Source organism: Salmo salar, chromosome ssa24, assembly GCF_905237065.1.
Source record: "Salmo salar chromosome ssa24, Ssal_v3.1, whole genome shotgun sequence".
Taxonomy (NCBI): Eukaryota; Metazoa; Chordata; class Actinopteri; order Salmoniformes; family Salmonidae; genus Salmo; species Salmo salar.
Window position 1 is genome coordinate 1859135 of NC_059465.1, and position 25674 is coordinate 1884808.

General features: G+C 44.6%; 1 protein-coding gene across 2 annotated transcripts in view; it reads left to right on the top strand.

The window, feature by feature from the left end:
- Nucleotides 1-25674, top strand: part of znrf3 (zinc and ring finger 3) — a 112080-nt gene that overhangs the window by 62228 nt on the left and 24178 nt on the right. For both annotated transcript variants that reach the window (XM_014170571.2, XM_014170570.2), the window contains exon 2: nucleotides 8953-9075. In XM_014170571.2, coding sequence (XP_014026046.1) covers nucleotides 8953-9075 — 123 coding nt within the window. The remainder of the gene's footprint in view (nucleotides 1-8952; nucleotides 9076-25674) is intronic.

Here is a 25674-nt window from a genome sequence, read left to right on the forward strand (position 1 = left end):
CCACACAGCATTTCTTTAAATTAGTAGGGCCCTATAAAAATCCACGATGCGGAGAACTACCACTTTGTGTAGCCGTTACGGATGATGCTAATGATAAACGTCTTCTGGTAGATGGAAAGGCTTTCCCAAAAACCTTCTCAATTAAATGTTAACTACAAAGTAGCCTATGCCTACCTGGCAGAACCATACCATGAATATTTGTATCAATCCAGTGGCAATTTGTTTAGCGTTCTCTGCAATCACGTGTGCTACAGAAACACTGTTAACCAACAAGTCTCTTGCTGGTGCACACTTAAAATGTCTTCAACATTTGCCAGACTTCAAAAGGGGTCTCCTGATGTGGTTTAAGCATTGTTGTAGACTTCGAACATTCCATGTTTATGTTTTTCTATTTAATAAAAGTGTGGTTTTGAGAGCGATCTGAAACCTGGAAAAACAAAACTTTCGATTTTTTTTGTTGTTGCCTTATTCCGTTTAGTTAGATTTTAGAGGGCCCTAAGTTAATAAAAGAGATGGGGGGGGGCTGAAGGAAAGTGGAGAGTTTAGTTGGAGAGCAGGAGAGGAAGCTAGCTAGCCTTGTCCTGCCTTGAGTTTCCTCCTCCTCCTCCTAGCTCTGAACCCTATCAAGTTCTTTCAGGCAGGGGCGGTATAGCATGCTGCGACTCGGACAACAAAACGTGGGGAGCGATTTCAAATGTTGGGGGTTGCGGGAAAGGAGGATGTGGGAGGGGGGCAGCGGTGGTGCTATGTGGGGATGTAACTAGGGGTGCAAAGCGATGGTGAAAAGTGAGGGATGGGGGAGGGGGGTCTGAATTAGATGTTGTTGAACGATCAAAGGAAGAGTGAATTGTGTCACTGACAGAGGAGAATGGTGTGACTTGCATTTAGATGTCCTTTGAGAGGGGAGGACTAGAAATAGTCCTAGAAGTAGGGCTTGTTTTGATCCCATTACAAACCCAAATCGGCTCAGTCCACTCCTATAGGGGAGAGCGAGCGGATAAAGAGCTGGGGGTGGGATTTCGGGGATGGTGGGGGCTCACCTTTCATTTGACTGCATTTCACGTCTTCACCTAGTATATCATCCCCCATAATGCTATGACAATTTTTTTTAAAGCACTTAAGACAAATCAACAAACATCCGTAACCCATATTTTTTAAACTCTGTATTGTATTTATTGATTGAGATGATTTAAACATACAGTATTAGTTGGCAAAGCCGCAACCTGTTCCAAACCAAACTTCAGGGTTGTATTCATTAGTGCATGCCGTAGCCAAATGATTAGCGACAAAATACGAAAACAAGCCTTTCTCATTGGAGAAGTTCAGGTAGTCGCTCCCTGTTTCAGTCCGTTTTCTTCAGTTTCATGCCTAGCCCTAGTGCATACGACCCAGGTCTTTACAGTGTTTTCTGTAGATGGAGCATGGGGGAGGGACCAGTTGAGTGACAAGCTGGGTTCAGATCACTGCCATGATTTCATTGAGAGTGTTGGCTGTGTGTAAGGGGATACCCATGTGAAAGACTGCCTCCCCTCGGGGCGAGCAGGGCAGAACTGGAGACACCATCTAGGAGAGGGGGAAAGGGAGAATAGAGGAGAGGAGTAGAAGAGAGTAGGGGGGATAGGAGATGAGTGGGAGAGAGGGAGAAGAGAGGAGGGGAAGGAAGGAAGGAAGGAAGGAAGGAAGGAAGGAAGGAAGGAAGGAAGGAAGGAAGGAAGGAAGGAAGGAAGGAAGGAAGGAAGGAAGGAAGGAAGGAAGGAAGGAAGGAAGGAAGGAAGGAAGGCAGTGCTCTTGCCCGGCTGTGGGGCCAAGAGGTAAAGCCCTGCACAGGCATACATTTTAAGTCTGAGCCCTACCTATGCCCGATTGCTTCTGCCAAATTTAAGGCCCTGCCTGAAACCTGAAATCAGAAATACCTTCCTCCGTTAGTAAATCCATTAGCTGCTCCTCTGTCTGTCACTCACTCCCATCCGCAGCTCGCTCTCCATGCGCTCTGCTCATGGCGGCTCTGAGTCTGAGTATCCATAGCAACGGCTCCGCTTGGGTTGCCCTGCTCAATGAAGACACATGAGAGCAGTTAGCTCTTAGCTACTTTTCATCACTCTAAACTCCGACAGCACAAGGAATATTATTAGTTTCTCTGAAATAATCTCTCCCGTTTTATATTTGACGAGGTTGAAGCACTTCTGACGCCACGTTATGATCTTCGTTAGATGTACTGCGCAGCAGAGCACAAGCAAATGGCTCCACTTCAAAATGTTAGCTAACAATTTGGTGATACCCGAGCTATGCCCGTACCGTAGTTATTCCTGAAAAAACAGGCACTACCCTGCCCTAACCTGATGTATAATGTCAGGGGCTGTCGGGCTCAGGTCGGGTAGCAGAGTTCTACCTAGAGAGGATAGCTTCTGGAGCAGTGAGCACATGACAAGCTCTGCTGTTTCTGCACTGTGTGTGTGTGTGTGTGTGTGTGTGTGTGTGTGTGTGTGTGTGTGTGTGTGTGTGTGTGTGTGTGTGTGTGTGTGTGTGTGCCAAAGACACCAAAACATTTGCCCCTTAATTCGATCCCAACTCCGTATTAACAACCTTCCCTCAATCAAGGCATGTTTTTACATCCCTCAATGACCAACCAGCCGCTCTCTAGCTGTGTACCAGCAGTACAGATGGAGATAATGGTGGCCAGCCTCTAAAATAACAACGCTGGCCATAACAACAACAGAAGACCCTTTAGAGGTGCAGGGAAAGGACCAACACAATAGAACAGTGTTCTAGACTCAGAGACAGGCAGGCAGGGAGACAGGCAGGCAGGGAGACAGGCAGGCAGGGAGACAGGCAGGCAGGGAGACAGGCAGGGTAGAGCAGGGCAGGCGGGGCTCATTCTCTCCGTTCTCCCACCATTTCTCCTTCCGTCCCTCTGTTCATTTTAGATACATTTCCCAATATGTCTGCCACAGCAACACCGGGGCAGTGAATGAATCCTCATTCAGTTGATTTCAGTTTGTGAAGTGGAATAATAAAGCATGATGATTCATGTATGCACAGGGGAAAGAGCTGCTTATCTCTCCTGATTTTTTTTTTTTCTCTCACAGTTTTCAAAGATGGAATTATCATACCAAATGTGTAGCATAGACCTCTGTTCTCCCTTCTCCTACCAACAGTAATATCAATCTACTTACCTAATACCTACCTGTCTACAGTCATCTGTGCCAGGCAGCCTGAGCCTTCTATACTGCTCTGCCTCTTCTCTAAGTTTACAGGAGAGATAGTGTAGAGAATGCTTAGTGAATACTGAAGATCTCTCTCTCAATTCAATTCCATTCAAAGGGTTTTATTGGCATGTTTACATTGCGAAAGCAAGTGAAATAGATGATAATAAACAAAATTGAAATAAACAAAAATGAACAGTAAACATTACACTCACAAAAGTTCCAAAGGAATAGAGACATGTCAAATGTCATATTACGGCTATATACTGTACAGTATTGTAACGATGTGCAAATAGTTAAAAGTACAAAAGGGAAAATAAATAAGCGTAAATATGGGTTGTATTTACAATGGTGTTTGTTCTTCACTGATTGCCCTCTTTCTCTCTCTGAATATGAAGGTCTGCTGCTTTCACTGCTTCATTCTTGGTGCTGTGTTGTTTAAAATATCTCTCTTTTTCGCCCACAGTTTCCTAATAATTCAATGTTTCCGTTGGCCTTCTTACCGAACTCTGATGTGCACTTTGAAGATGTTAGAATAACTGTCCACATTTACTTTCCCTCAGCCAAAGAACAGCAACATCACTGGCCGTTGCCAATTTACTGTCCGCCATTGTAGAAAAGTTTACCTATTGGTCAGCATGTTGAGAAAGAAATGGCCTATTCCAAACAGATTCTGGGACAGTTGTGGGATGATAGAGCCCAAATTCGTACAACCAGTAGGATACATTAAAAAAACGGGAACAGATGCAACAGATCAGAAGGTTTAGCTTAAAATAAACGTATTTATTCACGTAAGCGCAGCAATGCGTACAAGGCAGTAGGTTGTTCGTTCAACAATGCAATTAGCGGGCAAACACCTTTGTCAAAAGGGCACTGCACATGCGAGCGGTTTCATGTGGCAGAGATGACGAAATCCGTTAGACGTTTAGAAAGAGGGGAGATCTAATATACAACAACTAGCATGGGTTGTTAATATGACAAGGATTGTGCCTTTGCCTACTGGACAATGAAAGAAAGTTGATATAAAATAATTGCCTCCATGGATATGGCCAGATTTTGGCTAGGCTACTTTGATGCAAGGTAAGACATGCCTCATGTATTAAAATGTTGAACTTTCAAACGATGAAATATGTTTTCAAAATGCAAAGTGGTGTGTGATGCGCTGATGAAGCCTGCCTTCCGTTCGTTGCCTATCCATTTCCTGTTTGAGATGCTATAGCAGCAGCTCTCGCTCGGTCAGACAGATTTTCCACTCAAAAGATCTGTATGCTGTACCCGTGTGATAAATAAAATACATAACGAATATGCTGTACAGACGCGGCAATTGAATTCCACTAAATTATGCAAATGTCACTATAGACCGATAAGCTTGACCAGTCAAATGTTTTTACATCGCTTGGTATTTCCATCAATGAATAGGCTTAAGTATATTTCGCAGTGGGATTTTTTCTTCTTCTCCGGGACAATTGGCCCGTGCCAATTTTATTTATCTGCTTTAAAAAAGATATAGAGTACCAGTAAAACATTTACACACCTACTCATTCCAGGATTTTTCTTTATTTTTACTATTTTCTACATTGTAGAATAATAGTGAAGACATCAAAGCTATAAAAGAACACATATGGAATCATGTAGTAACCACAAAAGTGTTAAACAAGTAAAAATATATTTTAGATTTGAGATTCTTCATAGTAACCACCCTTTGCCTTGATGACAGCTTTGCACACTCTTGGCATTCTCTCAACCAGCTTCATGATGATGTCACATGGAATGCATTTCAGTTAACATGTGTGCCATGTTAAAAGTTAATTTGTGGAATTTCATTCCTTCTTAATGCGTTTGAGCCAATCAGTTGTGTTGTGACAAAGTAGGGGTGGTATACAGAAGATAGCCCTATTTGGTAAAAGACCAATTCCATATTATGGCAAGAACAGCTCAAATAAGCAAAGAGAAATTACAGTCCATTATTGCTTTAAGACATGAAGTTCAGTCAATCTGGAAAATTTGAAGAACTTTTTTTGATGAACATTTTCTTCAAGTCCAGTCGCAAAAACCATGAACCGCTATGATGAAACTGGCTCTCATAAGGAACGCCACAGGAAAGTAAGACCCAGAGTTACCTCTGCTGCAGAGGATAAGTTCAATAGATTTAACTGTACCTCAGATTAGAGCCCAAATAAATGCTTCATAGAGTTTAAGTAACAGACACATCTCAATGTCAACTGTTCAGAGGAGACTGTGTGATGGTCAAATTGCTGCAAGGAAACCACTACCAAAGGACAGCAATAAGAAGAGACTTGCTTGGGCCAAGAAACACAAGCAATGGACATTAGACCAGTGGAAATCAGTTTTTTGGTTCCAACCGCTGTGTCTTTGTGAGACGCAGAGTAGGTGAATGGATGATCTCCACATGTGTGGTTCCCACCATGAAGCATGGAAGAGGAAGTGTGATGGTGTGGGGGTGCTTTGCTGGTGACACTGTCTGTGATTTATTTAGAATTCAAGGCACGCTTAACCAGCATGGCTACCACAGCATTCTGCAGCGATATGACATCCCATCTGGTTTGGGCTTAGTGGGACTATCATTTGTTTTTCAACAGGACAATGACCCAAAACACACCTCCAGGCTGTGTAAGGGCTATTTGACCAAGAAGGAGAGTGATGGAGTGCTGCATCAGATGACCTGGCCTCCACAATCACCCGACCTCAACCCAATTGAGATGGTTTGGGATGAGTTGGTCCGCAGAGTGAAGAAAAATCAGCCAACAAGTGTTCAGCATATGTGGGAACTCCTTCAAGACTGTTGGAAAATTATTCCTCATGAAACTGGTTGAGAGAATGCCAAGAGTGTGCGAAGCTGTCAAGGCAAAGGGTGGCTACTTTGAAGAATATAAAATATATTTTGATTTAACACTTTTTTACTTACTACATGATTCCATATGTGTTATTTCATGGTTTTGATGTCTTCACTACTGTTCTACAATGTAGAAAAAATAAAGAAAAACCCTTGAATGAGTAGGTGCGTCCAAACTTTTGACTGGTACTGTAGGCCAAAAGCCGGCTATTACCGGCTAACGGAAACCCTGGTGTGTGTGTGTGTGTGTGTGTGTGTGTGTGTGTGTGTGTGTGTGTGTGTGTGTGTGTGTGTGTGTGTGTGTGTGTGTGTGTGTGTGTGTGTGTGCTTTACGTGTTTGTGTGTGTGTCTTTAATATTCCTTCCCCATGGCTGTCCCGAGGCTCTTGATTTCTCAAATTTAGCATCTGTGGTTCCAGTATGCCTCTAGACTACTAATGATAGAGAGGTGTTCGTGTGGAGAATCCAATGTCTCTATCACATTACATCCTTCAGGGGGGGAAATAGGGAACTTCATAGAGAAAAGAGAACTCTCAAACGACATTACACACTTTGTCAGCATTCCTTTCCTATGACACACAATGGCCATCTTGGGCTATTTGCATTTAACCCCCGAACTCTAACCCCCACCGAACACATGCACACACACACTCCTCCAAAACCCTCAGGTCAGTGCTCCCCCCCCACCCTTTGCCATATGGCGATGGCGTGACAAGCCTCCTCTCTAAATACACTACATGGCCAAATGTATATGGACACCCCTTCAAATTAGTGGATTTGACTATTTCAGCCACACCCGTTGCTGACGGGTATATAAAATCGAGCACACAGCCATTAAATCTCCATAGACAAACATTGGCAGTAGAATAGCCCGTACTGGAGAGCTCAGTGACTTTCAACGTGGCACCATCATAGGATGTGACCTTTCCAACTAGTCAGTTGACTTCCTGTGGAGGCTGTTATAGCAGCAAAGGGGGACCAACTCCATATTAATGCCCATGATTTTGGAATGAGATGTTTGACGAGCACGTGTCCACATACTTTTGGCCATGTAGTCTACCTTTTCAATGGTCCTACTGCACGCTTCACCCTAACTCCAACCAGCGGAGCAGCTCTCTCGCAAAGTGATGAAGTAGGGTTCAGTGGTCAGGTTAGGGAGAGACAGGGTATCTGGGGTCATCCTCGGACCCAGAGGGTCCACTAAGCTGCTGCTACTGGTCAGGGTGGAGAGGGGAGGGGATGGGTCTTTGTGACCTAAGGACACCAGCTTCCAACCTTTTTTTAAAAAGACGTTTAATCTAATTTTGGGTATCGGAGAAGGAGTGAAATTACCCTCTTACTTTTTATGCTCGAACAGATATGTTCAGTTTACACTGTCGGTTTTTCTCTTGCTGTAGTTGTCTCGTTTTTATATTTCAATGTAACTTTTGTCTTGATTTGGTTCAGTTTGATGGCCTACCATGTTGAGTCTTAAAGGCTCTGCACAGTCTACTCAACAGCTCCGACGGAGGTTTGTTTGCGTAGCTCTCTACCTCGTTCCATTTACTTTTGTGCAGCTGACATTTTTGCGTAGAAGGTGAAATCACCGTGGAGAGCCCTTTTACGGTAAGGTCAGTATATCCCTGGCTTAGGCCTAACAGGAATACGATGAATTCTTCAGGTCTTTACCTGTTGAGTTTACAAGGCCAGGCTGAGGCACCACAGAGCAGGAAGGAAGAAAGGCTGCTTTTAGATATAGAGTATAACAGTCCGCAGCAGTCCGTGTCATCACCACAGGAAATATTGGTGCAATACTTAAAGCATTTTGGGGAATGACAATTAGGCTCCTTGAAGTTAGAAGCCTAGAAATCAAGTGTTCCTTTTACGCCGTTTTTTTTTTTACATTTGTATTTATTTTTGCGTGGTTTCTGTGTTTTTGTTCCCATTGGGGGATATGTTTGATGACGACATAGTGTAGGTCACCAAACCAGACGATCAAAACTAGTGTACCATAGAAGGGAATATGGTGCCATTTGGGATGCAGGCGTATAGGCCTATTTCTAAATCCCCCTACGTAATCAAAGAAGAGAAAGTCTGAAGTAAAGTAGCTAAAGAGCTTTCTGAGATGAATCATGATGCATTAGTCTGTAATTACAGGGGGCTGCCTCGTGCCCACACACACACACACACACGCACACACAGAGAGAGTGAGTCAGCCATGTCTGCCCTCCTATCCTCAGTCCTCAGGTCTAATCTACTCTGCAGACATCCTCCCTCTGCTTCAGGACATAAGAATACAATGACATAGAATAGACTGGGCATTTCAATTACAGACATTCTACATTGTAGTCATTTAGCGGACACTTATCCAGCGCAACTTAGGCCTATAATCAGTGCGTTCGACCTGAAGTATTGCTGTGGTCTGAAGGGGGATTCTTTTCCATTCTAGTCATTCTCTTTCTGTGCTCTGAGGAATAGCACTGCAAACCCCAAGATCATTTAGTAGCCTTAGGGATAATAGGGGGACCACTTAAGATACTCTAGACACTGGGTAATGTGCAGTGGTGTGGAACTTAGCTACTTTACCATTGGCTTTTTTTTTCTCATTTAAAGCCTTATATCCTTTTATAGTAATATGAATGTGCCTGGCTGGCTGTTAACCCGTAGCGCTGCTGCTTAGCTCATAGGTACAGTGTATAAAGCGCACTTCAACGGCAATCTCTTTGAGCCCGACCGCAAACACACACACACACCTGCACCAGCTTGTATGTAATATAATAAGGGACATTTGGGTTCTTGCAGGAGCATGTTTTCCCAGGATCCCTAGAATGATTTTAACCCTATGCTGTGTCGTGAAAGACGTTCATCCCGTTTTATATGTTGTGATATTGACCCAAGGTTTTCCTCGTGTCTCCAGATGCATCCGCTGGGGCTGTGTAACAACAATGATGAGGAGGACCTATACGAGTATGGCTGGGTGGGAGTGGTGAAGCTGGAGCAGCCTGAGCTGGACCCCAGCTGTCTCACTGTCCTGGGAAAGGTGAGCAACACAGCTAGGTTGTACACAAACAAACATGATGCAATGTCTTTGGGTAGGTGCTGGATGTTAAACAAGACCTTGTGGCCCGTATGTATCAAGTGTCTCAGAGTGGGAGTGCTGATCTGGGATCAGCTCCTGTACATGCCAGAAAACATCACTCCTTCATCCTATCAGCATGGGCAGATTCAGCCTGGCTCTGAAGTGAAGACAACTTGTGTTCAGCAACTTAATTAAAACGTTGTCAGTATTATTTATCTCTGATCCCTGGTTGTCAAGGGAACCGTTCGTTTACAGGTTTTGTTTTTGTTTTTCTCCTCTCCTCTTTTCGCTTCAAGAATCAGAAGAGGAACTGAAGCCTTCCCTTGTCTCTCCCCCTCTCCCCTCCACCCCTCCACTAGACCCCCCTCTGGTGTCCAGAGTGGTATTTTATCATGGCTTTAATTAAGTGTCCTTCCTAATGGAACATACCACTTGTCTCTGAGGGACGGGGGGAGGCTATCGTCTCATTTATCCTGTACACGCCTGGCCTCGCCTTCCCAGTGACAGAAAGAGGGCAGCCATTCATAAATGAAGGAGCGCTCCTTGTAGCTGTATAGACATGCTAATGGATGAGGCACTTTCTCTGGCGGCGACGGTTAGCGGTCGGTTGGCGTTCAATGCTAGCTACCGAGTAGGACAGAGAAGAACAGAACACGCAACACGCCAGGATCTGAAAGCTGAGCTAATGGTAATGCTAGAACGAAGGCACTCAAACACTTGAAGAATCTTGTACTATACCTGGGAATAGGACGATAGGTTCCTCCTCTCTTGAAAGTACCGGCTGTATCATTTGTTTTAGTCAACGTGTCGAGTCGAGTGTTTTTGGAGTACAGTAGTGTTCTGATTGGACTGCAGTGAGGCCTTGACTCAACTTCTGCTGAGCTGATATTTGGGGCCACCATAGGGATGATCTCTTGTCTTTGTAGGCGGGTGGCCATGTTGGAATTGGGGGGGGGTGTTTTGGTTTGGTGCAGGAGCAGAGCCCATCCAGCAGACCTGTTGCCCTCTTTCAGGGGGAGGTGTTGTGAAAGTGATCTAGATGACAGTATCCATCCCCTCATTAGAGTGGAGATGAAAAGGAGGAGGGAGAAGAGGAGGCGCCTTGTTCTTCCATTCTCTTTCCTGGTTTGTTTTGAGGGGACAGTGGGACATTGCTGGTCTATAATTAGTGTGTAAAGAGAGAGAGAGAAAGGAGAGGGAGAAAGCCTCTTCATTGTTGTTTGGCCCATCTTGACAGACCAGACTCTGCCTGCCTGGGCCCGAGCACAGCTGGGGGCCTGTAGTGTTCCCAGAGCCAGACACGGCCACTACTCTACTGTACAGACAGACACACAGCCCCAAGTGCCCCTGCCAGCCCCCATGCCCCTACTCCCCTAGTGCCAGCAGACTGTAGTCCCTACTAGGCTCAGATATCTCACCCCACCCTGCCTTGCCTGGTCTAGCCTTACCCCCTGTATAACCCCATACTCAACCCTCCTCTCTGTTTCCTACACACTTTGCCGCCCAGTTTTGGATCTAAATTCCAATTCTAGAATATGCTATTTGCATCATGATGTTCACCCTGAAGAAGGCACATTGATGCCGAAACGTTGGGGATTTACCCAATAAATTACTGGGAGTTTATATATAGTGTGTGACTCTCTTTATTTTTTATAGCTTATTCGCCGTTAGTCAGCACCTCTACATACAATTATTTTTCTCTGGGCGTGCGCCAGCTCATGTTTTTTATGTATCATGATGTTTTTAACACTAATTCTAACTAGTAGATTCTCTACTGAAATGGAAAACATAGCAGCCAGGACTACTATTTTGCTTCCACTTTTCCTCTGGGACCTTTTATGGTCAACGGCAACATGAACTTTACCAGGTATTAGGACATTTTAGCAAAAAACCTGGTTGCCTCTTGGCCACGAGGTGATCTTCCAGCAAGACAATAACCCCAAGCACTAATCAAATTCCAGAAGAAAATGGTTAATCAACCACAAAATCGAAATAATGTCAGTCTCCAGACTTGAACCCCATTGGTTTATATTGAATAGGTCAGTCCATACGTGCAGATGAAAGATATCAAGGATCTGGAAAGATTCTGTAAGGAGGACCGGTCTAAGATCCCTCCCAATGTGTTCTCCGATCTCATAAAATGGTTCAGTGTCGTTATCCTCACAAGGGGAGGGTGCTAGAGCATTGAAAAACAGCCAATAATGTTGACCTGTATCTTTTTGAGATTTTTTTATTACTTGTTAAACAAAATCTCTTTCCCTGAGCAATTGTACAAGTATAAAATAATATAATTATATTTTTAGTCTTTTTTGCTCTTTATCTCTATCTTTATCAGGGGTGTCAATAATTATGGACCTGACTGTACGTGACACGACACCGGTTTGGTGTGGAAGCCTGCTCTCTCTACTGCACTAGGGCTTCATAGGATAGCATGCCCCCTCCCCCCTCCATTTTCTTTCACCCACCTCCTCAATCCTGTCTTTCACCCTTTCCCGTAAGTCCTGCCTTCTGTTCATCAAACCTGCCTCTAATGGTGGGTCAGCTACAATAGAAGTAGCTATAACCCCATAATAGCCCTACCACCATACTTTACTGTAGGTATGAGGTACTTTTCTGCATATGCTTTTGTTTTTCGATGCCAAACCCACCACTTCATTTGGTGGTGTATATATGTACACAGTTTTTTCCAGCTCTTCCTGTCTGGTTCTTATGAGAGGCGCTGGGCTGTTGACCTGTGACCCCCCCCACCGCTACCTCCCTCCCTGTGTGCTGCACACACAGCGGCTCCCTCTACAGCAGGGAAGCGCTGGAAGATTGGGTCCTAGCTTGTGTTGTCTTTGCCTGTGTTTGTGGAAGAGTTGTTTTTGTAGCGTCGTAGATAGCCACTGAACTGTTCATCTAACATCTACACATTGTATTTCCGTGCAGGGTTTAGCTTTGTTCAGAGAGCTGTAGCTATGCCTATACATTTTATTTGTGCAGACTAAAGAGTTATAGCACAGTAAGTTGACTTGTGGTGTTTTGTGTAAAGTGTTGAATAGATCCTCACATGATGGTTTCTTGTAAGTGTAGTGTTGAACAGTATTGCTGCGTCTACACGGGCAGCCCAATTCGGATCATTTCTTTCTCCCTAATTGGTCTTTTGATCAATCACATCAGATCTTTTCACATCAGATCTTTGTCAGAGCTGATCTGATTGGGCAAATGACCAATTTAGTGAAAAAACAAACTTTGTGCTCAGAATTGTGCTGCCTGTCTTGAAGTGGTGTATTTCTGTCCTAACTAGCCTGGCTGGGGTGACATGTTCCTAGCTTCCTGGTAATCCCCTCCTCTACCCACCCCCTCTCTCTCTAGCCCTCTACTCTATCCCTCTTTCTCTCTCTCTCTCTCTCTCTCTTTCCTTCTCTCTAGTCTCTCTCTTTCCTTCTTTCTCTCTTTCCTTCTCTTTAGTCTCTCTCCCTCTCGCTGTGTGATATTGGCGTCTCTCGTGGAACATGTAACCATGCCATGGCTTTGGTGGCTCTGCTCTCTTTTGTCGCCATGCCAGCGTGATATTTCCACTTTTCATGTTGCCGCGCCAACGGCCGCATGGGCCCTGACCGGCATGAGAGTTTTCCCTCTCTTCCTTTCATCCCCGTCCTCATCCCTCCATCCTGTGGCATGACATCACCCCCTACACAGGGAGGGGTGTGAGGGGTGCTGTTTCAGGGTTGAGGGTGTGATGGAGGGGGTGAGAGGGGAAGGGGGGGTTTGTGTCAGGATATGAGGATGTCTAATTATTATTGGGGGTTTTTCTCCCTCACAGCCTTTTCATGTTCTCCGACCCCACCACCACACACACACACACACACACACACAGGGGCCATGTACTCTACTCTGCCCTTACAAAAACACTAGGGCCGGGACGATACCAGTATTGTGATACTCGTTAGTATTCTGGCAAGGAAACAAAACACAAAGCGGATTTCACATATTTAGGAAATCAGCCCTAATGTTGGAAACAAACACCATTATGTTGTCAACCAGAGTCACATTTGATCTATTTTCCAAGATATAGCACACCCTATTTTACACACAGCGGGTTTTTGAAGGACCAAAGAGTTCAGTCTGCTATGTGTTTTCATTTTTCCCATGGAAAAAATTCTATATTACGAATCTGGTATCATCACAGCCCTAAAAACACAGACCTAAGCTCGACTGGTTCAGGACCTGTAGCTGGCTTTAAGGGCATACAGCAAATACACAAGGCTGTATAGAGTAGAGTTTTGTCCCCTCAAGTTTTCAGCAGAAAAATATATATAAAGGGAGAAAATAAATATGTATATAAACTCAGCAAAAAAAGAAAGAGGACCCTGTCTTTCAAAGATAATTCGTAAAAATCCAAATAACTTCACAGATCTTCATTGTAAAGGGTTTAAACACTGTTTCCCATGCTTGTTCAATGAACCATAAACAATTAATGAACATGCACCTCTGGAACGGTCGTTAAGACACTAACAGCTTACAGACGGTAGGCAATTAAGGTCACAGTTATGAAAACTTAGGACACTAAAGAAGCCTTTCTACTGACTTTGAAAGACACCAAAAGAAAGATTCCCAGGGTCCCTGCTCATCTGCGTGAACATGCCTTAGGCATGCTGCAAGGAGACATGAGGACTGCAGATGTGGCCAGGGCAATACATTTCAATGTCCGTACTGTGAGACGCCTAAGACCGCGCTACAGGGAGACAGGACGGACAGCTGATCGTCCTCGCAGTGGCAGACCACGTGTAACAACACCTGCCAGACAGGACTTCACTGACGAGTCGCGGTTTTGTTTCACCAGGGGGGATGGACAGATTAGCGTTTATCGTCAAATGAATGAGCGTTACACCGAGGCCTGTACTCTGGAGAGGGATCGATTTGGAGGTGGAGGGTCCGTCATGGTCTGGGGCGGTGTGTCACAGCATCATCGGACTGAGTTTGTTGTCAATGCATGCAATCTCAACGCTGTGCGTTACAGGGAAGACATCCTCCTCCCTCATGTGGTACCCTTCCTGCAGGCTCATCCTGACATGACCCTCCAGCATGACAATGCCACCAGCCATACTGCTCGTTCTGTGCGTGATTTCCTGCAAGACAGGAATGTCAGTGTTCTGCCATGGCCAGCGAAGAGCCTGGATCTCAATCCCGTTGAGCACGTCTGGGACCTGTTGGATCGGAGGGTGAGGGCTAGGGCCATTCCCCCCAGAAATGTCCAGGAACTTTCAGGTGCCTTGGTGGGAGAGTGGGGTAACATCTCAAAGCAAGAACTGGCAAATCCATGAACTGGCAAATCCAAGTCCATGAGGAGGAGATGCACTGCAGTACTTAATGCAGCTGGTGGCCACACCAGATACTGACTGTTACTTTTGATTTTGACCCCCCCCCCTTGTTCAGGGACACATTATTCAATTTCTGTTAGTCACATGTCTGTGGAACTTGTTCATACAAATATTTACACATGTTAAGTTTGCTGAAATTAAATGCTGTTGACAGTGAGAGGAGGTTTCTTTTTTTGCTGAGTTTATATATATATATATATATATATATATATATATATATATTACTACTGTTCAAAAGTTTGGGTTCACTTAGAAATGTCCTTGTTTTTGAAAGAAAAGCTAATATTTTTGGTCCATTAAAATAACATCAAATTGATCAGAAATACAGTGTAGACATTGTTAATGTTGTAAATGACTATTGTAGCTGGAAATGGCAGATTTTTTATGGAATATCTACATAGGTGTACAGAGGCCCATTATCAGCAACCATCACTCCTGTGTTCCAATGGCACGTTGTGTTAGCTAATCCAAGTTTATCATTTTAAAAGGCTAATTGATCATTAGAAAACCCTTTTGCAATTATGTTAGCACAGCTGAAAACTGTTGTTCTGATTAAAGAATTAATAAAACTGGCCTTCTTTAGACTAGTTGAGTATCTGGAGCATCAGCCTTTGTGGGTTAAATTACAGGCTCAAAATGGCCAGAAACAAAGAACTTTCTTCTGAAACTCGTCAGTCTATTCTTGTTCTGAGAAATTAAGTCTATTCCATGCGAGAAATGCCAAGAAACTGAAGATCTCGTACAACGCTGTGTACTACTCCCTTCACAGAACAGCGCAAACTGGCTCTAACCAGAATAGAAAGAGGAGTGGGAGGCCCTGTTGCGCAACTGAGCGATAGGACAAGTACATTAGAGTGTCTAGTTTGAGAAACAGACGCCTCACTAGTCCTAAACTGGCAGCTTCATTAAATAGTACCCGCAACACACCAGTCTCAGTGAAGAGTGAAGAGGCGACTCCGGGATGCTGGCCTTCTAGGCAGAGTTGCAAAGAAAAATCCATATCTCAGACTGGCCAATAAAAATAAAAGATTAAGATGGGCAAAAGAACACACACACTGGACAGAGGAACTCTGCCTAGAATATATATATATTCAGTTGAAGTCGGAAGTTTACATACACTTAGGTTGGAGTCATTAAAACTTGTTTTTCAACCACTCCACCAATTTTTTGTTAACGAACTATAGTTTTGTCAAGTCTGCATGACAAGTAATTTTTCAAACAATTGTTTACAGACAGATTATTTCACTTATAATTCACTGTATCAAATCAAATCAAATGTATTTATATAGCCCTTCTTTCATCAGCTGATATCTCAAAGTGCTGTACAGAAACCCAGCCTAAAACCCCAAACAGCAAGCAATGCAGGTGTAGAAGCACGGTGGCTAGGAAAAACTCCCTAGAAAGGCCAAAACCTAGGAAGAAACCTAGAGAGGAACCAGGCTATGAGGGGTGGCCATTCCTCTTCTGGCTGTGCCGGGTGGAGATTATAACAGAACATGGCCAAGATTTTCAAATGTTCATAAATGACCAGCATGGTCAAATAATAATAATCACAGTAGTTGTCGAGGGTGCAACAAGTCAGCACCTCAAGAGTAAATGTCAGTTGGCTTTTCATAGCCGATCATTGAGAGTATCTCTACCACTCCTGCTGTCTCTAGAGAGTTGAAAACAGCAGGTCTGGGACAGGTAGCACGTATCACAATTTCAGTGGGTCAGAAGTTTACGTACACTAAGTTGACTGTGCCTTTAAACAGCTTGGAAAATTCCAGACAATGATATCATGGCTTTAGAAGATTCTGATAGGCTAATTGACATAATTTGAGTCAATTGGAGGTGTACCTGTGGATGTATTTCATGGCCTACCTTCAAACTCAGTGCCTCTTTGCTTGACATCATGGGAAAATCAAAAGAAATCAGCCAAGACCTCAGAAAAAGAATTGTAGGCCTTCACAAGTCTGGTTCATCCTTGGGAGCAATTTCCAAACGCCTGAAGGTACCACGTTCATCTGTACAAACGATAGTACGCAAGTATAAACCACGCAGCCGTCATACCGCTCAGGAAGAAGACGTGTTTTGTCTCCTAGAGATGAATGTACTTTGGTGTGAAAAGTGCAAATCAATCCCAGAACAAGATACTGGAGGAAACCGGTACAAAAGTATCTATATCCACAGTAAAAACTAGTCCTATATCGACATAACCTGAAAGGCCACTCAGCAAGGAAGAAGCCACTGCTCCAAAACCGCCATTAAAAAGCCAGCCTACGGTTTGCAACTGCACATGGGGACAAAGATCGTACAAAATGGCTTAAGGACAACAAAGTCAAGGTATTGGAGTGGCCATCACAATGCCTGACCTCAATCCTATAGAACATTTGTGGGAAGAACTGAAAAAGCGTGTTCGAGCAAGGAGGCCTACAAAACTGACTCAGTTACACCAGCTCTGTCAGGAGGAATGGGCCAAAATTCACCCAACTTATTGTGGGAAGCTTGTGGAAGGCTGCCCAAAATGTTTGATCCAAGTTAAACAATTTAAAGGCAATGTTACCATATACTAATTGAGTGTATGTAAACTTCTGACCCACTGGGAATGTTATGAAAGAAATAAAAGCTGAAATAAATCATTCTCTCAACTATTGTTCTGACATTTCACATTCTTAAAATAAAGTGGTGATCCTAACAGACCTAAGACATGGCATTTTTACTAGGGTTAAATGTCAGGAATTGTGAAAAACGGAGTTTAAATGTATTTGGCTAAGGTGTATGTAGACTTCCGACTTCAACTGTGTATTTCATATTAATATAAGTATTCAGATCCTTTACTTAGGAATTTGTGGAAGCACCTTAGGCAGTTATTATAGCCTTGGGTATGACACTGCAAGCTTGGCACACCTGTATTTGGGGACTTTCTCCCATTTTTCGCTGCAGATCCTCTCAAACTCTGTCAGGTTGGATTGGGCGTGTCGCTGCACAGCTATTTTCAGTTCTCTCCAGAGATGTTTGATCGGGTTCAAGTCCGGGCTCTGGCTGGGCCACTCAAGGATATTCAGAGACTTGTCCCGAAGCCACTCCTGCGTTGTGTTGGCTGTGTGCTTAGGGTCATTGTCCTGTTAGAAGGTGAACCCTTGACCCAGACTGAGGTCCAGAGTGCTCTGGAGCAGGTTTTCATCAAGGATGTCTCTGTACTTTGCTCCGTTCATCTTTCCCTTGATCCTGACTAGTCTCCCAGTCCCTGCCGCTGAAAAACATCCCCATAGCATTATGCTGCCACCACCGTGCTTCACAGTAGGGATGATGCTAGGTTTCCTCCAGACATGGCGCTTGGCATTCAGGCCAAAGAGTTCAATCTTGGATTCATCTGACCAGAGAATCTTGTTTCTCATGGTCTGAGAGTCCTTCAGGTCCCTTACGGCAAACTCCAAGCGGGCTATCATGTGCCTTTTACTGAGGAGTGGCTTCCTTCTGGAAGGTCCTCCCATCTCCACAGAGGAACTCTTGAGCTCTGTCAGAGTGGCCATCGGGTTCTTGGTCACCTCCCTGACCATGGCCCTTCTTCCCTGATTGCTCAGTTTGACCGGGTGGCCAGCTCTCGGAAGAGTCTTGGTGGTTCCAAACTTTTTCCATTTAAGAATGATGGAGGCCACTGTTTTCTTGGGGACCTTCAATGCTGCAGAAATGTTTTGGTGCACTTCCCCAAGATCTGTGCCTCGACACAATCCTGTCTCAGAGGTCTATGGACAATTCCTTCGACCTCCTGGCTTGGTTTTTGCTCTGACCTGCACTGTCAACTGTGGGACCTTATATAGACAGGTGTGTGCCTTTCCAAATGATGTCCAATCAATTGAATTTACCACAGGTGGACTCCAATCAAGTTGTAGAAACATCTCAAGGATAATCAATCGATACAGGATACACCTCATAGTAGAGGGTCTGAATACCAATGTAAATAAGGTATTTATGTTTTTTATTTGTAATACATTTGCAAAGATTTGACAACCTGTTTTCACTTTGTTGTTATTGGGTATTGTGTGTAGATTGCTGAGGAACATTTTTTATTTAATCCATTTTAGAATAAGGCTGTAACTTTAAATAAATTGGACAAAGTCAAGGGGTTTGAATACTTTCCGACTGCACTGTAATTCTATGATATAGATCCCCTGCAGTGACTAGCTAGCAGCCTAGCCTGGCACTCCTCTCCTCTTTCTGTTTCTGCCTCTCTCTCTCTTGGCACAGCCTGCTGTGGAGCTCAGCAAACAGCTGCACCTTCTTACTGCTAAGTGGCTTTTGGATGCTTACCCTGTCTGGCATCTCAGCCAGAGAGAGAGAGATGAGAGTGAGGCAGCTAGCCACACACACACACACACACAGTCTGGCCTGGGGCCTGTGTTAGGTTAACTGTTCCCACCTCTGGCTGTGTAAACCTTGGATGCCCTGCCCTGTAGCTGACCTGGGAAAGGTGTCTGTCGGTCTGTTTGTTAGAGACCATGCCAATGCCAGACCACATGGTATGGTATGCCAATGCGGTGCTATGCCACACAGAGTGTTGTTAAACTCGTACTGTGGTGTTTTATAGGGTAGGTTCTGGCAGGGGCGCTGATCTGTCGCACCCTTTATGTTGTATTGTACACCATTTTATTTTTTTGTGGACGATAATATTGGCTAATGAAAATGTCAAAAAATAAGTGTGTGCGTGTGTGGTTTATGTGAGCTCATCCACTGTTTATCTGGGGGCCGAGAGATTAGCTGTGCTTTGATAAAGCTGTCTGTCTGTCTGTCTGTCTGTCTGTCTGTCTGTCTGTCTGTCTGTCTGTCTGTCTGTCTGTCGCAGAGAGGGAGAGAGAAGTGTTGTGTTTTGATGGCCAGGTGGTTTTGCACAGTGCTTTGGTAGATAGATTGCTGTAGAACTTCAATATAATAGGGATTGATTACCTATAATAGTTTTAGTGCATTGTTAAGATGCAGCTGCAGCTTTTTATTCCAATGTAATTACCTAGCGTTTATGGAAGAATGCTTTCTGCTGGTGGAAGGGAATAGATGGAGTAGTGATGGGTCGATGGGACTATTTTCTTTCCTTTCAGAGGTGGGCGCACAAATGGAGTTAAGAGCCTACTTCTTTTCATGCCATATGAGGACAGCTTGTCCACAGAAGTGCATGTTACTGTCAGACGTTGTGGTAGTTAAAGTGATGAAGACTGAAATGGTGGTGGTGTTGTTGCAGTAGGACGATTTATTATGAAGCCGTAATCCAACGTTTCCCCTATAACTAACCAGTGGATTACACACATTCTAGGGTTAGGGAGGGAGGGCCATGTGAATGTACTGGTCCTGGGGTTGATTTTGAGAGGTGAACAGAAGGCCAAGGTATCCTCCCTTATGATCAATGAAAGCATCAGTTCATCAATAGACTTTGGCACCAACAAGAAAACGCACATACTACCTTCAGTTCCCTCTCTCCCTCCCCACACCACCACATCACAGAAACACTGCCGTACCATGGCGGAAGGAGGAAGAGGGGAGAAAAGAGGGGGAAAAATAGGAGGGAGGGGGAGGAGAGCGGGAGAGAGTGAAACCCTGTGAAGCGTTGAGCTGCCTGCACCATGAGGGAGGCCTGCCTCTTGGGTGCTCCTTTCATGTTTTGTACGACTCAACTTGCTGATAGTATCTTGGCTTCTCTTCCTGGTGGGGTGTCGCTCGCTCGGTCGGAGGCTTTCTCTACACCTAGACTGGGCCTCTCTTCTCGCTCTCTCTCTTCTCCTCTCTCCATTTTGGACAACGTTTTCTTTTTTGTTCCTCTGCGGGCCCTCACCGCCCCAGCCACCCTGGCTGCCCTACACCCCACCAAATCCCCCAAATCACTGCTTCACGGACCCGGGATCCCACTGAGCACGTTGCCATGGTCACTGGGAAGCTCCTTGTGTGATGTGGCTCAAAGTGAGCCGTCCCTGGGTGGAATTACCCGCTGCTGAATGGAGAGGAAAAATGACCATTATTACACTTCACAGCCCTGGTCGGGCCCCTATTTAAAGAGAGAATAAAGGAGCCCCGGGGACTTAAGACGAAAGAGAGGGAGCGGGAGAAAAGAGAAAGAAGAAGAGGGAGAGCAAAAGAGGGGGAGGGAGAAAAGAGAGGGGAATGGAAATGAAAGGGAGGAAAAGAAAGAGCGGAGCACCACAGAAGGGGGGGGGGGGGGTCTTTTAAATGGATTAATTTGAGATGATAAATTCTTCGACATGCTTGAATTTGTATGTAATTGTAAACGGTTAAAAAGTCGACTTTTTTTTGTTTCCATTTTTTTGTGATTTAAAAAAAATATATCATTTTGAGTTTTGACGGTTTTTGCTATTAGCCAGAAAATACAACAGCTAGCTATCAAAAGAGGTAACATGGATAAAAAAAAAACGTATCATAGTGATACGATCAGACATGGCTCCCACACCAAAGCGCCCCTTTTCTCTTCTCTCTCCCTGGGTCTCCACATAGCTAAGCCCGTGTGCGTTTGTTGCTCCATACTGGGCTGCTCTGTGTGTGATGGCCCTGTTCTCTTTGAGCCTGAGCTGCTCGGGGCCGAGGCCCACCACGCCTGAGCCTGATCTGGGCCCCATGCAGCCAGGGGCGGGGGGGGGGTTCCTCTGCCCATGTGAAAGAGCATCCAGAGGTTTAAGAAGTTTATGCTCCTCAGAGAGGTGGGGTTTGGTTCACCCTCCTGAGAGTTTGTGTGTAAGTGTGTGAGAGAGTGAGAAGTGCCATTGGAGCTAGCCATGCCTTGAGAGGTTGAGCTAATGGAAGAAGAGCTCTTGAAAAAAGAGAATCACAGTTCGAGGAGTGGTGGTGGGGTGGGGGATGGGAGGGTGGTGAGTAACACACCTGGCAGCCATGGAGAGAGAGGCTGAGCGAGACAGACTGACTGGGAGTTCTTTATGTGAGCCCGTAGCTAGGGATAGAAGGGGAGAGGGTTTGTGGGGGGAGGAGGGAGGGGGAGGGCAGTAGTGAGAGCTAAGTTACATCCCAGGTATTGTTACTCCTCTGAAGGGGCTGCCAGTAGAGGGGGGAATCAATTCAATTCAAAGGGGCTTTATTGGCATGGGAAACATATGTTTACAATGCCAAAGCAAGTGATATAAACAAAAATGTAATAAACGATCAGAAATGAACCGTAAACATAACACTCACAAGAGTTTCAAATGGTTAAAGTACGAAAGGGAAAATAAATGAACAGATAAATAGTGGTTGTATTTAGAATAGTGTTTGTGCTCCACTGGTTGCCCTTTTTGTATGGCAACCGGTCACAAATCTTGCTGCTGTAATGGTACACTGTGGTATTTTACCTAATAGATATGGGAGTTTCTAAAAAAATGTATTTGCTCTCGAATTCTTTATGGGTCTGTGTAATCTGAGGGAAATATGTGTCTTTAATATGGTCATACATTTGGCAGGAGGTTAGGAAGTGCAGCTCAGTTTCCACCAAATGTTGTGGGCAGTGGGCACATAGCCTGTCTTCTCTTGAATGCCAGGTCTGCCTACAGTGGACTTTCTCAATAGCAATGAGTCTGTACATAGTCAAAGCTTTCCTTATTTTTGGGTCAGTCACGGTGGTCAGGTATTCTGCCACTGTGTACCCTCTGTTTAGTGCCAGATAGCATTCCAGTTTGCTCAGTTTTTTTGGTTAGTTCTTTCCAATGTGACAAGAAATTATATTTTTGTTTTCTCATTATTTGGTTGGGTCTATTTGCGTTTGTGAACAGAGCCCATACAACCAACTGGCTGAGGGGACTCTTCTCTAGGTTCATCTCTCTGTCGCCCCAGAACCAACTGGCTGAGGGGACACTTCTCTAGGTTCATCTCTCTGTCGCCCCAGAACCAACTGGCTGAGGGGACTTTTCTCTAGGTTCATCTCTCTGTCGCCCCAGAACCAACTGGCTGAGGGGACTTTTCTCTAGGTTCATCTCTCTGTCGCCCCAGAACCAACTGGCTGAGGGGACACTTCTCTAGGTTCATCTCTCTGTCGCCCCAGAACCAACTGGCTGAGGGGACTTTTCTCTAGGTTCATCTCTCTGTCGCCCCAGAACCAACTGGCTGAGGGGACTCTTCTCTAGGTTCATCTCTCTTTGGTTTGGGAATCGCTTCCTTTTAGGTGGTTGTAGAATTTAACAGCTCTTTTCTGGATTTTGATCATTAGCGGGTATCGCACTAATTCTGCTCTCCATGCATTATTTGGGTTTTTAACAGCTGCTGGGTTTGGTTTGTCTCCTGAAAGGGAGGGAGGGAGGGGGCGAGAAAAGGACAGAGGCAGATGAAGAGCTTTTTGTATTTATCCTTTATGTAACTAGGCAAGTCAGTTAAGAACAAATTCTTATTTACAATGACGGCCTGCAGTGGGCTAACTGCCTTGTTCAGGGGCAGAACGACACATTTTTACCTTGTCAGTAACCTTTCGGTTATTGGCCCAACGCTCTAACCACTAGGCTACCTGCCGTCCCAGCTTAATGGGCAAAATGCTGCAGGTGGACAACGATTGCTCCCATTGGTCAGTTCTTATGAGGTAGTTGAGATCCTAGGATTATATAAATAGTTTTTTCTTCCGAGTTCTTTAGCAAATCCTATTTATTAATTAACGTGGATGTTGATTTTGAGGCAGCCCCCCGCACTTCTCTGATTCAGACTGGTTGGGTTAAATGCAGAGGACACATTTCGGTTGAATGCATTCAGTTGTGTAACTGACTAGGTATCCCCTTTCCCTTCCCTAAAGGTACCAAAGTGGATGCTTATCTGACAATGACTAAATGCTCCATTATTATGATAACTAACAGCGAGGTATTGTAACGGTTGGTCAACATAGCGTGGTGTGTGATTGTGGTAGCTAGTTAGTGACACTGTGGCACACGTTGATGATGCAATGCCCAGAAACATTGCATCACTCTGCTGTCATGCAGTCATGTTTTAAAAATATATATGTATTTAGATGATAAGGTTATTATGTTATCGTACTGTACATGACGTAAGAGGTTTGTTTGTCACACGTCCTGTTTTAATAAGAAAAGGAACCCAACTCCAGTTCCTAGTAGTCTTCGCCTTTTCACTGGAATTACAACGCAGTCGTTTTGATGTGTACCTTTGATAAGTGACTTTACTACGTGCCTGTTGAGGGTTTCACTTTTGTAATTTCCTCCAATTCTGTCTCACCACTCTTCTATATTTACGGATGAGCCAAAGGACACGTGATCTATTCTCGACTATAAACAGGTTTAAATGTTTCCAAGAGGACGTTCCGCAAGGATGTCCTTGATTCAAGATTTTGTGGACCCTTTTGTTACAAATTGATGAGAAATATTGACTGACTGTAGTAGAGTGTTCTTGCATTAGGATGTTCCTAGTAAATAGCCTAGTTCCTTGTAGTACTTATTTCTACAACTTTAATGCAGTACTGCAGTTTTGTACTGACATCTAGGGGGGTTATGAGTTTCTAGAAGAAAAAAAAGTCGACTTGGTAGATTTGTGAGCAAAAAAAGCCCAGTTGGTATTATTTCAGCAGTTAGTCATGTGATTCTTTGTTTACCGTTGGCTCAGCCACACATGGTAGTAAACATCAGTAATACATTCACTGCAGAGGAATCTCCAGAGACCTGTGGAATACAAATGATTATTACTTCCATAATTCAATGATACGGTCATAACGGCTTGGGAGATGTATGCATCCCTTACCTAGGATTGGATACAGGTTTTTCGTTGGTGATCCTACAGTACTTTTCCAGTTCTGAAGTAGAGGAGGTCAGTTGGTTGGTTGGTGGGTGTACTTTATAAAAGGCAGCAGCGTTCCCGAGTCTGACCCACCATCAACCAGAAGGGTTGTTTATTTTCCCGCGGATCACAAAGGCTGGAAAAGCAAACTGGTAAGAAAACAAAAACAGGGGGATCGAGACGAGAAAAAGTGGAGGACATTTAATTAGCGGTTGTCCATTCTCTGTCCGTTTGGTCTCCACAGGGCAGAACCCACACACAGGGAAGAGCAGTGGCTGATGGGTGCTTGATTAGGTCCTGTGTTTTAAGTAAAACTAAGGACTGGGCAGTGGATAACACACACACACACACAGAGAGAGAGAGAGCGTGCATAGGGATGATGGGTATACACACGGAGTGTACAAATCATTAGGAACACCTTCCTAATATTGAATGGCACCCCTTTTTCCCTCAGAACAGCCTCGATTCGTCAGGGCATGGACTCTACAAGGTGTCAAAAGCGTTCCACAGGGATGCTGGACCATGTTGACTCCAATGCTTCCCACAATTGTGTCAAGTTGGCTGGATGTCTTTTGGGTGGTGGACCAATCTTGATACACACAGGGAACTGTTGAGTGTGAAAAACCCAGCCTGACACCTACTACTGTACCCTGTTCAAAGGCACTTAAATATTTTTGTCTAGCCCATTCACCCTCTGAATGGCAGACATACACAATCCATGTCTCAATTGTCTCAAGGCTTAAACGTCCTTATTTAACCTGTCTCTTCCCCTTCATCTACACTGATTGAAGTGGATTTATCAAGTGACATCAATAAGGGATCATAGCTTTCACCTGGATTCACCTGGTCAGTCTGTCATGGAAAGCAGGTGTTTCTAATATTTTGTACACTCAGTGGTCAGGAAGGGAAGAGGGACTGGTGTTATGGAGGACAACGGGCAGGGAGAGAGGTAAAGAGAGGTGTAGATCGAAAGACTGTCTGATGAGAGAGTTCTCTCCTGCAGAACTGTAGGCGTTAATGGGTCTGTTGCTGTTTGCCAAGTCACACTGCTCTGGCTGGCCCTCTGAGGTGCCCCACCTCACACACATGAACATGCACACACACCTACTCGGTGCTCATGCACACACACGCAGTCATTCAAGCACTCGCGGGCACAAGTATGCAGACACACACTCATGCACGCACACACACTCACAGTGCAACTCAATTGTATAATGTTGGTTATGTAACGCTGGCTGAATGGCCACCCCGCATTGTGCGCTGAGGCAGAGACAGAGGAAAAGAGAGGGGAGAGAGAGGAGTAGAGGGAGGTAAGGAAAGAGGGGGAAATGGGGGGTGACAGAGGGAAAGAGTTTTGGGAGAGAGATTGAGAAAATCTATTAGGATCTCTTTTAGCCTACCATGGGCTTGTCTTCCAAGAGTTCTTAAGAGGTAGGGGAGAAGCAGATAGAGTGGGCGAGAAAGG